Below are 17662 nucleotides of genomic sequence, written 5' to 3' on the forward strand. Positions count from 1 at the left end.
TTTGTTCTGATATCCAAGAATGTTTCCCTAACCATAGGTCACAAAATTTTTGTCCTATGTTTTATTCTATAAGCTTTTACTTCTAGATTTTACATTTAGGTGTTTGAACCATTTTAAGTTGTTTTACTATTTAGTGTGCAATATGGGTCAACATTACTCTTTCATACGGATATCCAATTGTTTCAGCACAATGTTTGAAAAGACCATATTTCCCATTGAACGGTCTTTGCAACTGTTGAAAATCAGTTGTCCATATATGTGTAAGTCTACTTCGCAATTCTATTCTGTTTGCTAAACATCCATAAGTTTAGCAGTAATCTAGAAATGTATAACACAATTCTTAAAAGTGCAAAATGATAGAAATGGCAGTCATCAGGCATGTTAGATAAGGAAAAGATTACTTTTGAGATAACTTTTTCTCAAAGAAAATGGGTGTTATGGATTGAATTGCGTCCTGCCAAAATCCGTACATGGAGGTTCTGACCCCCAATGTCTTGGTATTTGGAAATAAAACATTCAGGGAGGTAACTGAGATGAAATGAGATCATAACGGTGGACCCCTAATCCAATAGGAAGAGGAAGAATACACCAGAGAAGTGTCTCTCCCGGGTGCACAATGGCAAGGCCACATGAGGATACAGCAAGAAGGCTGACACTGCAAGTCAGGAAGAGAACACTCACCAGAAACATCCCTGATGGCACCTTGGTATTGGTTTCCAGCCTTTAGAACTGTTAGAAAATTAATTCCTGTTCCTTAACACCCAGTCTGTGGTATTTTGTTATGACAGCCTGAGTAGAAAAGTACAGTGGGATTTGAGCCCTGGGGCAGGTGTCCTGGGCCCCAGTGAGGGTCTGTATTAACTCCATCTGTATTCCTGAGATGAGGGAGTAGCAGATTAAGTCCCACATTAAAAACATATGACAGGTAAATAAACACCGTGGAAGAAGCGCTTTCCTACTTTTTGAATGAGGGGTTCTGTCTGCATTTTCATTTTGCTCTGGGGCTGGCAGAATACAACCAGCCCTGGAGTCCTGAAGCAGTGATTGGCTCCACCTGGGCACTCTGGGCAAGACACTTGGCTTCTTGTAAGGCCACATCTGTAAAATATGAATGATAGTTCCTATCTCATTCGATTTCTGTGACTATTTTGGGCAATAATTCATGCAAAGCATGTGCCCCAGCACTTGATTCATGTGAATAGTAGTACAGGTGTTACATATTAATCAATATGCTATCTAATTAGGACTCACTCCCTGTGACTGCAAGCTTAACACTTCAAAATATCCATTTCCACAGGAGGAAACAAATGCGCATCCTGGTTTTCCTTTAAACGTTTATTATCTAATTAATCTTTATTACAGTGTACAGGAAAATATGTTCACGCCTGGGTTATAATGGTAGGCTCAAACAAAAAAATGTTGGAACCGTAGAAATCTTCCCTTACGCTAAATGCTTGGAGCAAAACCTGGTGATTCAAGTTCTGCTTTTACAAAAGCTATCTCCACTGGGACATAAAAACCAAGGTTCTTACAATGCAGGCTCAGTGTACAGTGAATATATTCAATAAAAAAGAAAGAGTCGGCATCCGGCAAAACTACACGTGGCAACAAACTGCTCGCAGGGCGACCCGAAGACCATCCGCCATGTCTCGTCTCCATAGGAACGAGTAATTCCGGCGCGTAGCACTCTGCTCCGGAAGTTGTTGTCCTACAGTTTCGTTCTTCAGAGTCTGTATCTCTTTTATTCCTGCATAGGTCAGCTCACAAGATTGATGAGTTTTGGGCTGAAGAGGCCGCCGTTGAGGGGGCGTGGCGACGCAGACGCCTTACGGGAAACGCAGTTCACGTGCCAGCAGCAGCGGATCTTCTTCCTACATCTGCCATGGCTCAACCCGGGACTCTGAACCTCAATAACGAGGTGAGCACAGAGATCTTGGAAACTGTGGGGCTGACGTTTAAGGCTCTCGGAAGCGGTCTTCTGCGTCAGTCAAGGGCGCGTGGTCGGGCAGGGGTGAGGATAGGGAGTGTGGCTGACGGAGCTTGTTGCTGGCCCCAGGCTGGTGTTCCAGAACGCGGAGCCTAGCAGTGGGAACACCCCTTCACAGTTTCTAGGTGACTGAAGCAAGAGACTTGCCCCTGGATGTCAGACTTCAGGAATTTGTATCTGTGGGACTTTGGGGAGTTTATTTCATATGTATATTCTGTGTCCTCGTCTGTTAAACGAAACTCGTGATGATATAGTAGTGCTTACCACACAAGGTTGTGAGACTTAACTGGCAAGTGTGAAGTGTTCGCACGGTGCCTAGCAGTTAATAAACTCTCTATAATACCTGCCTTAGGTAGCTTCTGCTACGAAATTTCTAATCTGGAAAGAGCTTGTATACTTTACGCCTCCAGTATCATATTTTCTTTTATCTACTGCCCTATTTCTTTGCTTCTATATACAGCTAATCTTTGAGTTGCTTGTACTTGCTGTCCTCAATTCTCTCGTTCTCTTAAATCCAGTCTTACTAAACATTTGCCCTCATCACCTCCACCATAACATGCTGATGCCACCAGGCTACCATTTCTGCCGCCATTCTATTTCCACTTTCTGCTTCTATTCAAGGAAGTCGTAAGTCATCTGAAGGCTGAAATTAAGCTGGAAAAGCAAGGATCAAATGAGGATCTCACAGCTACAGCGAAGGAAGTTCTTTATCCCCTTTATTCAGTGAATATGTGTGTCTACTATAAGCAACTCACTGTTTATATTACACACTTGTGTAAGACATGCTTTCTATTTTCAAGCAACCTGTACTTGGGTAAGTAAAGCAAGCAGCACTCACCTATGATGCAGAATAATGCCCAGAAAACTAGTAATGCAGAAAAGTTTCCAAGGAAGGCAAAATGAAGTTAATGCGGTATTTGTTCTGCGTGTTTAAAGGTATTATGCAGGAATTTCAGCCAGTGATTCATTGGAGGGGAAGAAGGCACCCCAGGCAGGTGTACCGGTATGAGCATGGAAGTAGGAAACCATGCGGTTAGTATAGGAATAGATAGCTCTCCATTGATGAGGACTTGTGCGGTGAAGAAGGAAATGGAAATGAAATGTATTACTTCCTGCTGGGTTAATAAGTCTGGATTCCACTTGGCAGTGGAAAACAGGATTTATTGGAGAGGGAAATTCCAAAGGTGTTTCCCATATATTCATAAACATAATGTCAAGATTGTGCTAGTTCCAGGAAAGATTTTGGCTTTTTTGCATTAGGTTACCTGTGGGGTATAAAAGACCTTAATTGGAGTGGTGTCCCTGGGAGTTCACTGGAAATATTAGTGAGTTCCTGTTCAATGTTGTAAGTACTCTGAAAGTAGTAATGACATGTACCACTCCTAATTTAATCACTTTTACCATTTAGCTCATTTCCAGGCCTGTTCAAAACAGTTAAAACTTGACCTTTACGAAGTCTTCAGTAATTCACCTCAGTTTGGGCTAAGTGTCTGTCTGTTCTTTATGCAGCCAGAATGCTTTCTACTCTGAAGATACTTGTTTGCCTGTTTCTCTCTTTTTGTGTGTATGTCTTTCAGCTAAAATGTGTGTGCTCTATAAATGTTTGCCGGATGACTAAATGAACTTATCACATTAGGAAGTCTACATGTCCCATGCTAAAGTAAATCTTTTATGTTCTAGTATGAAGGTGGGAAAGAAAATGGAATGATGGAAGGAATTATAATTTTAAATTAATGAGAGAAAAACTGCAAAGGGAAGACCAAATGCAAATTTGTCTACATAAAATTTGGAAAAATTCCAAAAGAAAAAAAAGGAAAGTCAATTAGGAAAAGAACTAAGGGAAATATGACAGATAAATGCCTAATGTCATTACTATAAAATAACTCATGGAAATTTAAGAGAAACCATCTTATAGAAAATTGGTAAAAGAAATTAACAACTTCTGCGAGGAAGAAATGTATCTGAAAAAGAGTTCAAATTCACTGTTATCTTTGAGATCTTTTTTATTATTTTTCATCACCACCCCTGTCCTAGTCCAAGTTGTATTTCCCTCTAGCGCTTCTGTTCTCAACTCCCAGATGCTTAAACGCGGTTCTTCTCACTCTCCACAGTGCAGCTGGAGTGCTCTCTTCAGAACACACATCTAATCCTGTGACTGACTACCTGGCCTAAAACCTGTTAGGTGGCTTTCCATTGCTTTTTTAGCAAAGACCTACCTAAATAAGGCCAATCTCCGCACCTTCTGTTACACCACGCCCCAGCCCTGCACCCCACCTCTGTGTCTATACTACAACTACGCTGGCTGCCTTCCATTATCATAGCACAGCATGCCACAGATCCTTTGCATGTGCTCTTCCTTTTAACTTTCTCTCATTAGTACATTTCATACTTCTACTTGTCACTTTCTTAGGGAAAGCATTCTTGACTTTCATTTACCTTTTTTGTAAGCTCTTGTAGGACCATTTACTTCTTTTTAGTGCTTCTAACAGTTGCTTAGTATGTGTATGAGAATGTGTGAGATTTCTTACTTTCTCTACCTGACTGTAAATTTTTGCTCAGTGCCTGTCGGTTGAATGAGTAGTTTGAGGAATCATTTTAAAAATAAGTTAGCTCTCCTTAACTGAGACCCAGGAATGTATTTCAGGGATCTTAAAATTGCCTGGAATTGTTAATTAGTCACACACAACACGTATGTGTCTTTGTGGGGAAAAGAGTCCTTAGGTGTTCATCAGATTCCCAAACATCTGTAAATCTCTGGTATTATCTTTGGGATATTGGTGCTCATATCTGTGATTTATTTGATTGGATTACTTGTAAATTGTTATAATAGTTTTTCTTTTAAAAATTCCAGTATATTTAATTATCCAAAATATCTTTTGTGAAAATAAAAGCTTGCCTCCAGAGGCACCTGTTCTGCTATCTTTTAATGTCTTCTACCCTTAATAATTCCATTCTTTTAAAAATGTCCAGGTATGAATTTAGGCTTACAGTTTTGGAATACTTCCTGACTCTGGGTCCTTAAAATGTGTTAATTCTGAAGTAATGTAAAATTTAACCTTTTTAAAAAAAGTCATCACTTTTCATCTTATTATTTAATCCATGCTTTATCTTCACTAGTATTGTACTTTGAAAGGAGAATATTTAACTGGCTTATTATAGCAACTTCCCTAACCTCTAGCATAGTGCCTTGTCTACAGGTAGTAAAAATAAATACTTATTGGACAGATGACAATAGGGATAGCTCAACTTGAGGCTAATATTCAAAGGAGGTGGGGACTCTCCTACATGTAGATTTTTTTCCTCCTTTTTCATTAAAACTATAGAAAGGATGCAAAATTGAAAACAAGTTATGGTGTTTTTTTAGTGAGCAATGAATTTGCAAAACCAGAGTTGATTTTGTTCCAGTCATCTATTTCTTTAGGTAGCAATGATATATAAAATCAGTATTAGGAGATGAAACAATCTGAAAAAGTACTTTAATTCCATACAGGGGCCAAGGGCTTTCTATAAAAATGACATTTTTCTTGATAGCAGATTACCAATAAGCCCATTAGGAAGGAGGAGAATTGGGATAACTGTAATAGCATAATCAGTAAAATATTTTTTAAAAGAAAGTTGCTTTTAATTTTCTATAAGGTAGTAAATGTAGAAGCAAAATGATTTGCCTCCACATATTGTAAAAAATAAGAACATCAAAAACTATATTTGTGCGTTTGAAGTTGCAAAGCTCCTATTTCATAATTGAGTGTGTAATTCTTTTTAATGATTTTTACTGAAATAGTAAATCAGGGTTCATCCATAAGAAGAGAAACTTTTGTTTTGTTTTGCTTTTTGTTAAACTATTCTGGGAAGTTTTGCTAGGTGGCAGCATATTCTCAGTAATGATTAAGTTGTAGATAATTACCAAGCACTGTAGAATTTTTAAATTTTTGTTCATTGGAAGTAAAAAAGAAGTATAATTAAACAATAATGGCCAAATAAGTCCTCTGTATAAAATCATAATTTTGTTAACTATGAAATAGTTCTGATACATGGAAAATGATCTAACAAATATCCTTGTAATTTATTTCCTGTATTTGTGAAATGTCAGTATTTTGCCATATTAGACTGCTTAATTCTACCCACTGTATTTTCAACCTCAGAAGTAATTATTACTCTTTTAGTGTGTTATTTTCTCATCCATAGTTTTCATAATTTTAGTAACATACATACCCATACATATACCCAGTGTTGTATATTTTTAAACTTTGCGTGTCATATCCTATGCACAATTAGTCAAAGTCACTTTTTTTACCATATTTAAGGTTTATCCATGATAATACATGCAGATCTACCGCATTGGTTTAAAATACTACTTTGTGTATACTTTGTATAATATTTTATCTCCTATGCAACATTTTGTAAGAACGCTGCAATGAATAGTCTTGTGCCTAACCTTTTGCTATTGTTGGGGGCCGGGGGGCGTGGCGTGTCTTCTACCTGGATTTCTAGAAGTAGGATTTTATTAGGTATTGGTGAAGTTTCCTCTGGAAGGAATATAACAATTTGCATTCCTACCAGTAATGCATGAGAGTGGCTATTTCCTCACAGCCTCACCAATAGAATGGGTTGTCATAGATTTTTATTTTTGCCAAGCTGATAGATGAGTAATGAATAATCAGGAGTTTTAATGTATTATAAGAAACACAGATATACTCAGATTTTTCTTAGCACTGTAAGTTCCCCTATAACAGTACTAGCTCTTGGAGTAATTGTTTTCTTCTAACCATGAGTTTTTGTTACAGGTTAATTCAAATGAATGGCAAAGTCAGTGCTTTACCAAGAGAAGCTGGCTAATTGACTAGGTAGCAGAGTCAGCTAAGAGTCAACTCACCCATTCCCCAAATCCCATCTAAATTGCCAATTATGAGAATGATCACAAGGATGTAAAGTACAGCATAGGGAATATAGTCAATAATATTGTAATAACTATTTATGTATGATGTTAGATGAGTACTGGACTTATGGGGTGATATTTTTATAAAGTATATAAATCTCTAATTACTATGTTGTACAAGTTGTATGTCAACTGAAATTGAAAAATAAATTTTTAAAAATGGAAATAACCGTACTTTAAACATACCTATTTTAAACTTTTAATAAAAATATTTAAATGCAAAAAAAAATCACTTCAAAGTAGTGTTTACTTTGTGGACCAAAGTTTACTCTCAGTTTTGTAGATTGGAAACTTGTTCTCATTATCATCCCAAAAGTATAGCTCATTCTTTCAAAAGCAAATTCACATTAACCATAAGCTTATGAGGGAGTATATTAAGGAGAAAACCTGTTTACTAAGAAATATATCTAATGTAGACAATGATGCTTACATCGTAAAACTTTTTTTCTGTCTACTATTCTACATTGGCTGCTTGGAAAATAGAACCACAGGGAAGGTTTTAATTGCATGATTCAGTGTTGGGCTGTGATACATCTGTCCCTATAATTGAGTTATTCTAGTACAATTTGGAATGTCCTTGAGTTGAACACAGCCAGCTTTTGGTCTTGTGGTTCCCTTTCTTGTGCTTATGTTCTATTCCCCATATGCTTACATGGTCTTTTTCCAAGTAGGTGTATTAGCTTTCCACTTATTTTAGGTGAAATTTCTATACTACCTATCCAAGGGGAGGTTTATGTTACCTTACTATGTTTAAATTTTACCAGATTAACTGAAGGCCTCTGTATGTCTAGGTTCAGTTAAGTGTGTGTGTGTGTGTGTGTGTGTGTGTGTGTGTATTAACTCTTTCTTCTGCTTTTGGAGATTATATTAAATGCATCCTTTTGCTGTTAGGAAGCCCTTAGCTTAGGCTTCTTGGTGATAATGATCATCCACTTTGTCCTTTAATTTCTGTCTTCAAACTCCTTCCTTCCACTTTTCTCTCACTTTGTTTCTTCTGTCAGCACATTTCGTTTCCATTATTATGCCTCTTTGCTCACATTTCTATCCTTCTTTCCCTGCCAGATATCATACTCTTATTGTATTTCTAGTAATGATAATTCTATTTACTTTTGGTTGGAGAATTCACCAAAGTGTATTTTATGGCTTTCTGATGGTATGGGTTGTTTTAGTCCTATTTATTGACTTCTGGTCATCTGTCAACCAGCGTCATAATTTGGCAGCCCTTTTAGTCCTAGTTAAAAGGCTGTTGGTAGCTGTTTCAGTTTTGCAAAAATAAATTTAAACACTTGGAGAAAGCTAAGTGCTTGGGGTGATCAGGTGTGAGAAAAATAAAAGTATAATTCAATTTTTACATGATGAGTATACTTATTTTTTAAATATACTAAACATCAATTTTTTCTCCTGCTTGTACACAAATGCTGAGAAAGTTAATAACCTAGAAAAGCATTTTTTTGACATTGGCATGAAAGTAAGTACATGAAGCATTCCCTTTGCTTTTAGATTCCCTTATGCAGTAATGACAAACATAGTACTTCTTAAATTGGAATTTTAAAATTGGAGTCTAACTTTCCCATGATTGGAATGTAACCGAGGACCAACTCTGCCCACTGCTTATTAGTTAAGTTTGGTTAACAGTGGTTAGCAAATGGTGTATAATCTCATGCACCTGTATTCTACAACAGAAACATTTGTTAATGTATTTTAAGACAAAACTTATATTAATTTATTTTATGAATTGCTTAACTTTCAAAAATGTATCATAAACCTCTCAGGCTGCTTATGAAATGTAGCAATCCTTTTTTTGTTGTTCACTTAAACCTAGATTAAATGCCTTTTCATTTGTGCAAGTATGATTTTTTTCTAAATAGATCTAACTTTGAAACAGATTCCAAAGAGATTAACATATTTAGTAGAAGAGAAACCTGATTTTTCTGTTACTATATTATTCTTTTGAAATAGTGACTGAATGCCCTGGCTGGTTGGGTCAGGTGGTGGAGCATCATCTATAACCCAAAGGTTGCTGGTTTGATTCCAGGTCAGGTCACATGCCTAGGTTGTGGGTTTGATCCCCCGTCACAGCTGGAGGCAGCTTGGTGTTTTTCTCTCCCTCTGCCTTCCCCTGTCTTTCTAATGAAAAAATAAAATAAACCTTTAAAGAAAAACACAGTGAATGAACAAGTGAATAGTGCTACTCTTCTGACCATCTATTTAATGGTATTTACTTGACACACTTAACTGTATGTTATCCACTGTGTTAGGTGTTAAGAAACAGTGTTGAGTAAAATAAGATACTTGACCTTCATTGAATTTATAATTTACTAAGAGAAAGACACATTAAACATAATCAGATTAAAAGTAAAGTATTAAAATGATGTTCATGATAAGTTATGTAAGCACTCATGAATACTTATAATTGGGGATTTTGACTCAGAGAGGACAAAAAAAAAAAAAACTCTACTGAGAAATGATAGTTGGGCCAAAATCAGAAAGATAAAATGTTGACAAGCTAACATGGGGAGAAGGAGCATACCTACCAGAGGAAACAGCACATGTAAAGACTTGGTGGTAGATGTGAGCATGGTAAGGATGAAGGCATAAAAGGACCTAGGTAGCCATCCTAAGAGCGAGTGGAAACCATTGAAGGGAGTTAAACAAAGGTGTGACATGACGTCTGTGTGTTACAAATGTAATCTGACTGAGTTATGGATAACTGGAGAAGGTCAACAGTGGATGTTAGAGAAACAAGTTACCAGTAACTCAGCCACGACAGCTAGGAGGTCAAGCTAGAAAAAACACTGTGGTAATTAGGAGAGAAAATTAACAGGACCTGGTAGTGGATTTATTGTGAGGGATTTAGAAATGAGAGCTATCAATAATGAGCCTTAAGTTTGTTGCTGAAGAGATTGTTCCATTCCTTGAAACATGGAATACTAAAACAGGGATCCAGTTGGGGGTGAAGAACATGGGTGCAAGTGTGAAGTGGAAATGACTTTTAAGTATACTCCGAAGGAACTGTTAAGTAGGCAGTTGCATGTTTGACTCTGGAGCTGAAAGATCTCAGCTGAAGGTAGCAGGTTTTGACTCATCTTTGTTTAGGTGGCAAATTGAAACAGTATACATGCATACACTTCAAGCTAAAAAGTGTATGATGAAAAGTAGAGGTGGCCTAGGGCTGTCCTTTGAACTCTGACACTTGGTGGCTAAGATAAGAGGTGGATGAGCCAGTCCTTAAAAGAAGACCAAAATGGAGTGGTTAGAGAGGCAGAAGGAAAACCAGGAGAGCAGTTTGTCATGTGTCATGGAAACCAAAGAATAAGTGTTTGAAGGAGGAAATGGTCAACAATGTCAAATGCCACTGAGATTGCAAGTAAAATGAAGTATGAAAAATTTCTTTGGATTCAGGGACGTTTAGAAATCATTGGTGTCTTGGACACCACAAACTAATTCCACAAAGTGGAATCATGTGGCATATACAAATGGATATAGTAAGATTGAACATCTCTAAAAAAGCTTGGCTCGTGGCATTTGAAGACGGGGTGCTCCTGGTAGACTTTGTAGTGAGGATGTTTTGTTTGTCCTGTTTTTAATGAAAATGACTCAAGTATAGTAAAATTAGTGGGAAACGTTCATTGAAGAGATTGGCAATGCTAGAATAAATGGATAATGTATGGTAAGGGTTCTAGGGTAGCAGAAAGGACAGGATCCAAAACAGTTAAAAGATTAACCTCAGATACATGTATGTAGGATTATTTTTTATATTCCAGCTTTATTAATAGAAGAGGGTGAGTGATGCAAGTAAATTGGTATTAATGGTACCAAAAAGATGATGGTTCTTGTCTGGTGTTTATTTTCTCAATGAAATTAAAAGAGAGATAAAGATGAATATTAGATATTTTTAAGAAATCAGGTAAAGGTTTAAAATAGTTATTGTAGAGTGAATTGACAAAAAATGTAGGATTGCTAGGAAGTGTACAGGCTCATTTGAAATTTGTTATGAATTTATAGTAGATAGCTTGTATCAAGTATTTTCTGGCTATTGGGGTGCTGTGATAAAGAACTAACTAAGAATGTTACTTTCATTCGAGATTAACTAAAGGGATTGCTAACTGTTGGACAGTTAAAGGTATTGGCAAATGTTGATCAGGTACCTAAACTGGATAAGAGGAGGAAAATTAAAAGCAAAGGAGTAACTGTTTGAGAAAAAGTATAGGGGTCAGTGAATTGCTGATCCCAGTGAAGTCAGAGACTTGTTGTGGTGCGTGGAGCTGATAGAAGTTGTAATCTAATGGGATATTTGAACTGATCATTTTAGAAATGGAATGGTTATGTGATGATAAGGACTACAGTGAGATGGAAGAGATAGGTCAGTAGAAAAGGGAAGTCAAGAAGTGAAGATACATTGGGGTGAGTTATCACGTGGGCATCTACATCACTCAGAAGGATAGCAAAACTTAGGGTGGAGGGAAATTGTAACTTGATTGTCAGTATCTTCAATGGAATAGAGGGGTGAATGGTACTCATGAGAGATAAGAGAAGGTATTACAGCCAAATGCAAGAGGCTTGAAGAAATAGGATGATTGTGTTATTGTTCTTTTGGCAAGAAGAATTTGTAGGATTGTATTGCCAGACACTCTTGCAAGGCACAGAAAACACTATGGAAATATTGCACTTCCCCTCCTCTAGGAGCTCATAAACCACAGAAAAAATCGGCCACAGTAATTAATGACAGTGAGTGAAATAGATTCTAACTACAACGTTCCCTTGAGGGAACCCCAAGGATAGAGTAGTTTTCTCTAACTGAAGAAGGCATCAAAGGTTTCACAAGAAAGATTATATCTGAACTAAATTTTGTGTAGTTCCTGAAGTAGAGGAGGGGAAGAAAGACATTACAGGAGGAATTATAAGATGTGTGACTCCTCATATTGATAGACAAAACATGGACTCAAAATGATAGCATCCCATTGTACTAAGTACTGTTATAACATGTAGTTCTTTATAATTAGAATATTGTCATCTCTTGGCTGGTCGGTCGGTCGGTCGGTCTGTCTGTCTGTCTATCTATCTATCTACCTACCTATCTATCTATCTATATTTTTGTTCTTAGAATTCAGTATGTTCTCTAATGGAATGATTGAAAGCATGTATCTCTGTGAGTGTGAGCACATACAATGTGCCCCTGTGGTTTGGCTTTTTTTTTTTTAGTTATGCCTCAAATAAATTTTGCTAAAAATACATGCAAGGGGTACTCTATAAATATGATCACTTTTAGATTCAATCAATAAATTAAATTTCTACCAATATGGGTGAAGCTCTATTTTAAGCCACAAGGATACAAAGATTAATCTGGTCTCTGATCTTAGTTTATTATGTTCCAAGCCTAACAAGATATAAGTATAATATTAAAATACTGATCACTGGGAATGCTGTGCCTTTTTTTAAGATAACTTGTTTCTCTTATGTCCTCAGACACATTTTAAAAATGTTGATGTATTCCTTTATTCCTTTACTGTTTATGGAAAAAGTATGATTTCCTCAAAAAATAGAGTTAAACAAAAATGTGGTTAAAGTGACAGACTTAGTCTATAATATTAAGACTAAAATTAAAATATGTTTCTTCTTGAATTAATTGCCTTTATAATTCTGGCCTTATTCTTTAAAGGTTGTGAAGATGAGAAAAGAAGTGAAGAGAATCCGAGTTCTGGTTATCCGAAAACTTGTCAGGAGTGTTGGCAGACTGAAGTCGAAAAAGTTAGTCATTTAAAGTAATGGTCCTATGACTAATAAAATGTCAAAACTTGTTTTTATTCAATATTTCCAAATTTGAGGGTGGGGCCTAGAGGAATAGTTAAATATCTTACTCATACAGCACTTTTTAAAAAATGTTTAGAAAGGACCTGAATGAGATAGAATGTGCTGTGTCAGCATGTCCTTACATGGCTTGGACCAAATTCGCTTTAAATACATAATGAATTCTTCTGCTGTTTTTTCAGAAGTCTCTTTTTTTGTTTTTTTTTGTTGTTTTTTTTTTTTCAGAATAAAAGACCTTGGGGGTTATGCATGTATTTTATGTTATTAGAACTTATTTTAAGATGATGTTATAGTTTAGCAAATCTAGTAATGCCTTGCATCAGTTATAAAGATTTTATATAATTTTATTTCTTGAATTGCTAATTACTTTGAAATTTCAGTATCTTGGGGAAGTGTTTATCAAAGCACTGGGTTCTATCTCATATTTTGTAGAAGTAATATTTTGCATTTTCAGTGACATTGGTATTAGAGGAAAAAGAATGTTGTTTATAGTTCTTATACTTTAAGTATGAATACTTACAAAGTTTTCAAATGTGTTTTGTTCCTGATTAATCTTGTGTTTTCTTTCATAAATGTTTCAGAAAATGACCTTCCTCTCTGATTTAATTAGATAGCTAACATCTTTATGTCTTCTGATTTCAGAGAACAAATTTTTTCATTTAATAAAATTATATCCAACCTTTAACTGTAGCTTATGGAACTTAGGTTAATTATAATGTGCTATTAAAGGATTAATTAAAACTTATTTATTTTGCCTTCCCATTAAGGAATTAGAAGGCAAACTATCAGTGGTAATAATCATTAATATTCCAGGACAACATTGCCAAAAACTTGGGTTTATTAATAGAATTAGGATATGTGTTGGAAGGGGGAAAGGACAAAATAGTATGACATTGCTTGTTATGTAGAGATTTATTATGCCTTTTTAAAGGAAATAAAAAGGCTTTTCATTATGTTATTGAGTTTATAATAAACACTTTACCTGGCTACATACTGTAATGTATTTTTTGTAGGGGTACTGAAGATGCACTGTTAAAAAACCAAAGAAGGGCACAGCGATTACTTGAAGAAATTCATGCCATGAAGGTAAGGATTTGTGGGGGTGTGTGTATACCTATGTTTCTGTTCCTCATCTCAGCTTGCCTTTTCTCTGTGTGTTTGTTACTTTTTGACTATCATTGCAAGTAACTAAGACTTTTTATGAGTCTGTTTGGTGAAGAAGGTAGCACATGTAGAAAACTGTAATGTGTTTAAGCTTGCTTTTTTTTTTTTACTGAACTTGTTAAAGTGCTAGACTAATTTGAGTCAAAACTGTGCCAGACTAAACTCATCTATGTTTAATAATGCTTCATGCCTAAGGTTTTTATTTTTACTGTAATTTTAGGCATGCAGTCTAAGTTCAAGAGTTAGTGTTCATGCTGTTTGGTAATGCGGATAGGGATATTGGTGGTTGACATCATGCTTTGCCTATTGCCAGCTCAATAAATTTTTGTGTGGTGGTGTCAGCATTTTATTCAGCTCTGTAGTAACTCGAAATAAAATTAGTGTTGGACCAAAATGATCCATATTTTTGTTTCTTTCAGCCAGACTCTTCACTAGTATAATTTTTAGGTCTTCTCACTGCTCTTACTTTGTGGAAACTTTCATTTACCAAATGACATACTATTAAATGTCTGGGAGACTGTTTTATGGCAGAACTTAAAAACAACATTTGGTACTAGCAATTATCTTAATTGCAGGGTCATTTTGCATGTATGTTTGACTATTATATTTTGGTATAGCTTCCAAGTTTTCAGATAGATAAAAGAATGATTGAGTTCTCTAAAAATATTTTAATTGAGTTAGATTATCAAAACCTCTCACCATTTTTTCCTTTTGAAGGGTGGTAAAATATTTTATAGGTCAAAGTTATTTATCACAGCTAATCTGAGTAGAAACAGATGTAGGACATGTTTTTTCTTTGGTGTGAGGTGTTTTTATGTATTTACTTTTTTGTGGGGTTATTGTTATTCACAGGACTGCAAAATTTATGAAATCCATTTGATGTGTCTTCTCTAAAATTTTAATCCTCTTTTTTTCCCCATTCAGTCAAAATATTCTATATTTGCGTCCTAATTATCATTGTGTCACTTTGAATTACGCATCATTTAGGCTTTTTCATATACTTTTTTTCCTCATGAAATCCTATAAGAAATACAGTCTTTAGAGATTTTTGTTTTGAGGATAACTCTAAGATAGGAAGTTATTGTATATCTCTTTGTGCCTTTCACTTTCTCTTAACCAAGGTCCTTACTAAATTATTACATTCCTTACCTAAATTTTTCCCTGTAATTTCTTCTGAATAGTCGTTTTTGTAGTCCTAAATTATTCGGAGGCTTTGAGCAACTATATAATTGCTAATTTTATTTTGACATGGAAAGGATACATTATATATAACATGCTTATGTGCACTGTATGAAGACTATGAAAACAAAAAATATTCATTAATCTTTAGAATACTTTCCTTTTGTAACTCTCAATAATGGATTTTATTTGAAGCTAGTCAGAGAAAAGTTGTCCTATTTGATCTATGTGTGAAACTTGTTTCCTTTTATTATTAAACCTCACCAGCAATAACAAATCAGACTAGTGATGAAGTTCATAGGTTTACAACATTGCTGTGTCACATCCATAGGTTTTTTTTTTTGTTTGTGTGTGATTATATAAAACCATAGTGGAATTTTTGCCTCATAGAAAGCTAAAATGCATAGCCTATATAATCCTGAAATTCGTAAAATTTTTATTTATTTATTTATTTATTTATCCCTTGACTTCATGGCAGTGGTTAAGGGTAGTCTGAACTGAATGCTGTGAATTCAACTTTTTTTATAATGCTGTTTAAAAGCTGGATTAAAGTTAAATATAAAAACCAGAAAAAAGGGGTAAGACTATGCTTTCCTTATATGTCAAATTTTATTCCTCATTTATGATTCTGTTATGAAATTGGTCTACTTTTGTAAAATAAGCAAATACATAGATCATATTTCTTTAAGTGAAAGGTCATTTGTAATTTCTTAAAGAACTGTTTATCATGTACATGGGAGTATCAAAGAAATAGTCACAGAACAGAAAACTCACAGTCTCAATTAAATCTGAAGAAAAACCTCTACTTATTCATTTTTCCAGATGAATTTTTTCCTTGGCTCGTATACCACTACATTTTTATAGTCTTGTTCATGACATACTGTCCTATACTTGCTTTCTATGATAATAGGGTATTTTGTTGCAAGATGACTTCCTCAAGGGGAAAACCTGAGGTATTTTTAGAAATGGGAGTTTGTTTTTTCTGGCCAAGAAAAATGGCGGGGTGGGGGGCTGATCTTTATGATACTATAAAATCATGGGTTCTAATTTTATAGACTGTAATGCATGAATACCAACTCTGCTGCCTTTTCTAATAGTATTCCTGTTTTAACTCTGATACTAGTATAAATTCTGGCTTCTGAAACAGTTCTTTTTCTGGAAATTAAAATAGTTGATGAACTTTTACAGATCACTAAATTATTTAGCTAGAGAAGGAGATAGTAAAATTAAGGCAGAAAGTAAAATTAATATAAATATACAAGAAATCCCTCCCTCAGTAATTCAGTAATAAAGATAAAAAATAATTTAGCTTTTACTGAGTATTTACGATGAACCAGGACTATATTTGTTAGTATTTTTGGGTGAGGGCTTAAAAAGAAATTTGCTATAAGGTAAAAGATGCCTTATTTATCCAGTGTTTTATATTCATTACCTGTTGAAGTAGATACCATTATTATTTCTGTCTTATAGAATAGGAAACTATGGCTTAAAGAAGTTAAGCAACTTGCCCATGGTCAGATCGTTGTAGGTTTCATAACTGGTTATAAAGCTAATGGTCTTGGCCATTTTACTGTACTACTTCAGTAAAATCAGAACTTCTGAAATATATCTATATTCTACTTTCCTAGAGATTGGATGAGGTAATACAATAAACATGATATGTATCCTCTGTGAAGAAAAAAAGGCCCAGAGGAGGTGTGCAACATGTTTTCAGATTATTTAATTCGTCACAGCTAAATACATATACCCAGTTAACTGCCTGCTTTTTGTTAACTTCCTTCTCTCTGAGGCCATTACTTTTCCCTATACTGAGTATTCCTGTACAGTGAGAACTTGAATATTATTCTGTGAGACCTTGGTCTGCCCTCTACTCTTTATTTAAAACTCTCCTTTTGTTTCATTCTTTTCTAATTTTACATTGGCAAGTCTTTATTATTACAAGCATCCTTTAAGCGTCCGTCAACTGTTAGAATCATCTTGTCTGATCTTCCTTCATGGCTTCTTTCCAAGTTGTTATTGATGGATCACAAGTAGGAAAAGTGGTGTAGATTATGATCTGTGGAGGTATTATATAAAGTCAAGTAAACTATTATATCATCAAAATAATGTAATAACTATATCATATCTTTTGAGTTTCATCACCACGTCTCTGTAAAATGGGCACAATTTTATTTCAGTGGACTATTTATTTATTTATTTATTTTTAGAGAGAAGGGAAGGCAGGGAGAAAGAGAGGGAGAGAGACATCAGTGTGTGGTTGCCTCTCATGCACCCCCCACTGAGGACCTGGCCCACAACCCAGGCGTGTGCCCTAAGTGGGAACCAAAGGGGGCGACCCTTTGGTTTGCAGGCCAGTGCTCAGTCCACTGAGCCACACCAGCCAGGGCTCAATGGACTTGTTTAGAAGAGTTCTAGGCTGCACACCCTTTGGATTATAGGCTTGTCATATACAAGGGGGGGGGGGCAAAAACCCAGAATTATCTTATGGAGGGCTGGCCCCTTGTTGTACAGGCTTCCCCCTCTAGGTGAGTGTTCTAGGAATCCATCTGTATCAGAGTACCAGCTGGCATTGTTTTGAGAGGCTGCAT

The 17662-nt window shown here is 35.5% G+C and overlaps 1 protein-coding gene across 1 annotated transcript in view; it reads left to right on the forward strand.

Moving 5' to 3' along the window:
• The first annotated feature begins 1533 nt into the window (after positions 1-1533).
• The window catches only part of SRFBP1 (serum response factor binding protein 1), a 64533-nt gene continuing 48404 nt past the window's right edge, over positions 1534-17662 (forward strand). Inside the window, exons 1-4 of the mRNA XM_045837915.1 lie at positions 1534-1667; positions 1756-1918; positions 12583-12671; positions 13745-13817. Of these exons, the coding sequence (XP_045693871.1) occupies positions 1534-1667; positions 1756-1918; positions 12583-12671; positions 13745-13817 (459 nt within the window). The remainder of the gene's footprint in view (positions 1668-1755; positions 1919-12582; positions 12672-13744; positions 13818-17662) is intronic.

This window comes from Phyllostomus hastatus, unplaced genomic scaffold (genome assembly GCF_019186645.2).
Source record: "Phyllostomus hastatus isolate PE091 unplaced genomic scaffold, TTU_PhHast_1.1 phas_contig_254, whole genome shotgun sequence".
Lineage (NCBI taxonomy): Eukaryota > Metazoa > Chordata > Mammalia > Chiroptera > Phyllostomidae > Phyllostomus > Phyllostomus hastatus.